At 39.7% G+C, this 6,000-nt stretch overlaps 1 protein-coding gene across 4 annotated transcripts in view; it reads right to left on the bottom strand.

Moving 5' to 3' along the window:
• Nucleotides 1–341: 341 nt before the first annotated feature.
• LRP5 (LDL receptor related protein 5) overlaps nucleotides 342–6,000 on the bottom strand; it is a 188,315-nt gene continuing 182,656 nt past the window's right edge. For all 4 annotated transcript variants that reach the window (XM_035130338.2, XM_035130349.2, XM_060276620.1 and 1 more), the window contains 2 exons: nucleotides 4,773–4,870; nucleotides 342–3,990 (listed from right to left, as the gene is read on the bottom strand). In XM_035130338.2, coding sequence (XP_034986229.2) covers nucleotides 3,729–3,990; nucleotides 4,773–4,870 — 360 coding nt within the window. In that variant the 3' untranslated portion in view covers nucleotides 342–3,728. The remainder of the gene's footprint in view (nucleotides 3,991–4,772; nucleotides 4,871–6,000) is intronic.

Genomic DNA, 6,000 nt, shown 5'->3' with positions numbered 1-6,000 from the left:
CCAACCACCTCAAAAGAAATTTGGACAAGTGTTCTTGGGTGAAAGAATGCCACACACAGCCAGTGACCCCGTTGCAGGGAAGTATCATAAGACGGCTATGTCTGGACATGGTTGTACCAACATGGTCTGAAAAGAATGTGCTGCTTCTTAGGTTTTAATGTGCAAAGCTGAAAACTTACAGTGAAATCAATCCACATGGATCATCTTGTTTGATAGCACAAGGCAAAGCCATCCCCTCCCACCAAAAATAAATAAATAAATCTGTTCTTGAGTTCAAATTATCTTGCCATTTCTGCAATTAGGTGTTTCAGTACTTAGTTTCAAATTCATTTTTTTTATAAAAAATTGAATGTTTGTCCAAAATTGATTGTTTGACTTCGTGTGTCACATGTTCCTCTGTGCCGCAGTGTGTTGCCCCGAGACCTATGTCAAATAAGGAAATGAATTCTAGCCTAACCCACAGTACTGACGAGTATATATTTAAAAATTAAAATTCAGGGCTGCGCAACAAACGCTTTCATGCTGTTCATTTACTGGAAATGCACTTGATGGCTCTGCTGGCTCAAAGTATGTCAATTACAGGCAAACTATAAAGCAAAGACATTTCTTCTCAGAAGACAAGAGCCCAGGGTTATCCAATGAAACTGACCAATATGAGGCTCAGAACATGCGAAATGAAAGACTTCTGCACTCATCACAAATTCTAACTCTCCATTAGTGGGGGTTTGTGAAAGAGGGGAGGGGAATCACATTTCCTTGGATATACTAGACGGAAAGGTGACCCCAAGTGATGAAAGTGTGGTGTGCACTTCTCTGCAATGATACCATTTGATTCTTTGAAAACGTTGCAGCATTTCATACCAAAATTTAGTAACCACAATCCTGCAAATTCTTAAACAGACTTGTTGAAATCAATGGGCTGTAACTCAAGCAATACAGCTTTGGTCAAGAAAACCTAACATAATATTTTCTCTTGTTCTGTGAAGACCATGGGCTGGATGCAAATGCATTTTACATCTCACCCTTGTGAAAAAATGAAGCCAAATCCAAAGATGGTGTTCTGTTTGTGCAAGTTTACAAAATCTCATGCACGTGCAGAAACTACTACAGTATAGGACTGGCCTTCACTAAGAGCAACAGTAGCTATTTCCCATCTGCTTATGGTTCTCTGTTCTGCTCACTGCACAATAACGAGTTTCCGAAAATGTAGGGGAACATCCCCAATAATTTGTGGATTTATTTTCTTTCTTTTGAAATCAGCAGTTTATTGAAATGTCTGTCTTTTAACGTTCAGTGTCACTTGCAAGACAACCATAAATTAGGCCTGCAATGTTAAGAGTTAAAATAGCAGCCTCTTTACAAATGCCACATGAAAGTTTAAACACAGTTATGCTGAAGTCAAACAACGGGGTGGAAATCTCTCAACCATAAAATATACATGCATGTTTTGCTTATAATTTAGTTGGATATGAGACAATTGGATATGGCCTTTCTTTCCTGCTTCTCAGTTTACATCATTAATCAGGGATTTGTTGAGAATACTTAACAAGTTAAGATGCTGTTATGAATGACTTTGACCAGAGCCAACTACATGCCTTACTGCGAGCAGAGCCTGTGCTGGAAGTTGCTAGAACCCTCATGTCTACGGCACCTTACAGTTTATAGGAGTAGGATACTGATTTTGCGGTATCCACAGACATTTGCAGTATTTGTGGAGTTAGTATTTGCAAATATAGTTCTCCATCCACCATGCTGAAACTTTGCAAGAGAAGGAAAGGATAATTTCTTGAGGGACACACCCCACCCCGTCCCGCCGAATCCAAGCATAGGTCCAAATGCTTAGGAAGCACAGATTTAAGGAAAGGAATGGTAAGATAAACATCCAATGTCAAACTCCACCCGCTCAGTAAAATAGGAAATAGTGGTGAGGGTTTGCAGGAATTTCACATCATGCTCAGCCAAAAAATATTTGCAAAAAAATCAGCTATGAGTTCAAAAAGGAACATTTTTCATCCTTGTCAGTGCCATTAAGGCTGTTCAAAAGTCTGCTGCACCTGCTGTTCTGCAGCTGTGAAAACATATTGTAATTTTAGTTCTTTCTTTCCTTTCCTTATCATTACTTGTTCACATTGTAGCCCTCACAAAACTTAAGTTTCCAAACATTCTGTACAGTCTGAACACTGAAAAAGGCAAACCTAGAGGCAGATAGCACAAGAAGTGCTGCTCTCTTCCTAAGCGCAAAAACAGATTTGAAATGTGCCCTGATTCAGCAGGTGTGGGAGAGCCGAATGTCAAGAGGAGGCTTGCTTATTCAGTTTCAAATAAAGGACAGATCTGTATTGCAAAGTGATGAGAAGAAGCCCATTCAAGCAAAAATGTACTACAGACATGCACCTCTTGATGCAAATGAAGCTAGATGAAGCACATGAGTTTCAACAGATTAGTCAACTAAACCTGAGTAAGTCTGCAGGTGAACAAAAGCAATATTTCTGGAAAATGTGTACATGCTCTTTATAGATGATGCATCCTGATTTTTACGACAGGCATCATTCCAGAAAAGGTACCCCTTCCTGCATATGACAGAAGAAAATGTATCTGATATTCATTAATCCGCACACAATTACATAAATCTGTTGCTCAATGAACTGGAGTTTTTTAAATCGCTGCGTTTTTTAATAAAAAAATCAACTAAGTATGTCTGTCATAATTTTGGAAATAAATTCTTTTATAAAAGCTTGGAATTTTCGTGCAAAAACTCACTGGGAGAAAAAAAAAAGTGGGCCGGGGTGGGGGTAGAAGAGAAATCTCTCAGAAGCTGGCGCATTGTGACCTTTTAGATGAGCATGGTAACAGATAGTGGTATCACTTTTTGGATTTTCCATTTCCATTTCTATTATACGTCTCTTAGCCACATGCCTTCCTGGCAACTGCAAAGCCGAACTCAGGACTTCTTCTCATTAAAGCAGTTTCCTTTACCCCCCCCCCCAAAATGACACTCAAGTTCTCAGAACCCTGACAGGACTTTGTGCAGCACAACGGTGTCCAGTGGGCTGGCTGCATGCTTATTTCATCCCAGCGAAAAGTGGTTTGCAATGTATAAAGTGAGAGAGCGTTTCAGAATTCCACTTTGACCCCTGGACAGCTTTCTCTGGAAAGCAAATGATGGAATAAAAACAGGGGGACAGACTTTTCTTCTTCTTCTTCTCGTTTTCTTTTGGAATGCAGCATCCCCAAAGAAAAGTACGTTTTTTGTGGTTAATTACCTATGATCAAGTAAATAAAAAATAAAAATATCCCGGATGTATTTTTCACACAACTTTGCCATTCATTCACACAGTATCTTTACTCCTTCTTTTTTGTTACTTGACACACACACACACCCCAGCCGCCCCTTGTACATTCCCCTTTACTGAATCAAAACGGCAATTTCAAAAGCTCCAGGTATCTACGCCCCATTTCCCACCTCCTTTGGAGGTCGATTTAATTTTGTGACTTCAATGCAAAGGCAAAATATGGCACAAAAAGAATGGATATTAAATTAAAAAAAACAAAACACAACTTATAAATATTATTCCGCTGTACAATTTTCACAGCCCTGGCCCCACCCATTTTTATTCACATTTTAAAAGTTCCCACCCCATTTTTTAGATCATAAAATATATATTTAAAAATCTGTGTTCATATTTAAAATATATTTACAGGAAAAAGATAAGTTCCTTCTGCTGAAATCAAGAAGAGTCTGTACAAGGGGACGGGGGAGGCGGGTAGAGGTGGAAGTAACTTCGCTCTGTGGCGGGAGACGGCGGGCAGCTCTCTTCCGCTGACATGTACTGGCTGCGAGGGGTAGGAGGAGGGGGATAAGGGTCTGAGTCTGAATTTAGGTCTATGTAGTATTTATTGGCTTTCCACCGGCTCGTGGTGTAGTCACTGTCACAGACATCAGTGCTGCACGGAGTAGTTGGTGGAGCTATCCCCCGTATAAGATAGGGCCTGAAACAGAAAATTAAAGTTAGTTGCATGGTAAAAAAATATGCTCCATAACAGGAAAAGGAGTTATTCCTCTTTTTCTGCATCAATATGGTCAGCTGAAGGAGGCAGCTGTGATAGTAGGTTTTATTTGCATTTTAGAGTTGCCTGATTTTCAAGTCACATTGCCATAGTTAGAAATAAACTGTGGTTTGCCTACTTCGCCCCACCACTGCTCTTGACTTTGCCATGCTGCGAGAGAAAGTTTGAGAAGCCCTAGTGCAGATCATGGAAACATCAGAGCCAACTCCTAGGGGCTGTGGGAGCTTCGGCCCCACAAAGTTGATGGGCATTCCCATTCAAATGGTGTGTGTGCACTGCATCATGTGATCGATTATGTGGGGCAGGGCTTACCTGGGCTCCCACAGTATTTTATTAAAGTTGGCACCCCTGTTGGAAAGGATGTTACTCACTTCTAAGGGCAGAGTTGTGGGCATAGCCAGGCCAAGGCTAAAACACTGAATTCTTGGTAGCCTGTTTTCAGTATACCTGTAAACAGGCCTAGATTCCAATTCTGGGGTCCTGACAATTAAAATGTACTAAGGTGACAGCTAAGGCATATGCATTAGAGAAAGAGAAATAAATTCAATACAGTACTATAACAAAAGGTGATTCATGTTAAACATAAGAGTAGATGAGAGTAGAATGAGGGAAGAGCCTTTCAAGCTTTTGAAGGCTGAACTTTAAGGAAGTTCATTCTGGTTCACTGACATCACCTTGCTATGAAGAATCAAAGGAGAGTTTACCTGTAAGATCTTGTTGTTGAAGGAATGTTTGAAGAATAGAACATTTCTGTGTTATAGAGGGAGCGATCCGTGGCTGGTGAAGGCGGTGGGTTCAGAATCTGTGAAAGGATAAAATAAGTATTTTTCTTTGTCCAAAGCATGCTGTCAACAGAAATCATTCTGGCTCTTGTGTACAAAGGTTTGCAAAAACTGTTTTTCACAAAGTTGCCTTGTGTAGCCTTGATAACAGGAGTACAAAGGTTGTATGAGTCTGCTCTAAATCCTTACTTCTTATTAGAATAACAGAACCATGTTATTAACATGCACCAGTTGTTTCTGACTGTAAACTTAAACATGTATTGTCCTAGAAACCACTAACTTTGTTGCTAATAGATTGACTAGTAAACTGCTTACCTTCCCTGGCAGCAGTTCCCTGGGTCTCAAAGAAACATTTTGTTAACTGGAAAAACAATGCATTTAACTTTGAACCTTCTGTATGCAGAGCAAGTGGTTTTGAAACTGTCCATTCCTTATGAACTGCTATTTTTTATTGTTTTGGTTATATTTTGGACTTCTTCATAGGTTGCTGGAAATTCTGATTGATCAATACATCTTTTTACAAATTTTAACAATTACCTGGTCTATTTAAGCATCCCTCTATCCTTTTCATTTCCAACTGGTCTTAGCCATATATTGTAGCTTTTTAAAATGAAAATTGTGGCTGAAATTTCTTAAAGGGATTAGTATGGTCATACCCTTCCTGTTTTAAAATGGTATTTTCTTCTGTTCTTTAGCTCATTTGTTTGCCAGAGTCATACATGCATACTTCATTTGCTTTCTCAAATTTCTCTCTTATAAATCTAAAGGCATTTGCATCCTAAAACTGCTTTTAAAAAGTTTTTTTTTAATTTTTAACTTTAACAAATTGTAAGAGTTTGTCCTGCTCTTCCTTTGGATGATCATAAAAAGGTAGCCTTCAGTCATTGCTTTCCTCATATATAAAGGGAAGAAAGAAGAGTTTGGCCACTTGCCATCCATTGCTTCTGCCCAGCAGGAAAATGTCAAAACGTCACTCAGTCCACCCTAGCTTTGACAAGAGTGACTTGGATTGACTTGCTCAAGGTCACAAGAGCCAGCAGCAGAATTAAGAAGCAGTTTGTAACGTCCAGTTTGACCCTGAGTTGCCATGAATAGCTGGGACAAGAGCACAGCTGACTGAGGATTTGTGGGGCGGGGCAGTCCCCTTACG

Source organism: Zootoca vivipara, chromosome 1 (genome assembly GCF_963506605.1).
Source record: "Zootoca vivipara chromosome 1, rZooViv1.1, whole genome shotgun sequence".
In the NCBI taxonomy this organism is placed as follows: domain Eukaryota; kingdom Metazoa; phylum Chordata; class Lepidosauria; order Squamata; family Lacertidae; genus Zootoca; species Zootoca vivipara.
This window is presented reverse-complemented; position numbering and strand designations above follow the sequence as displayed.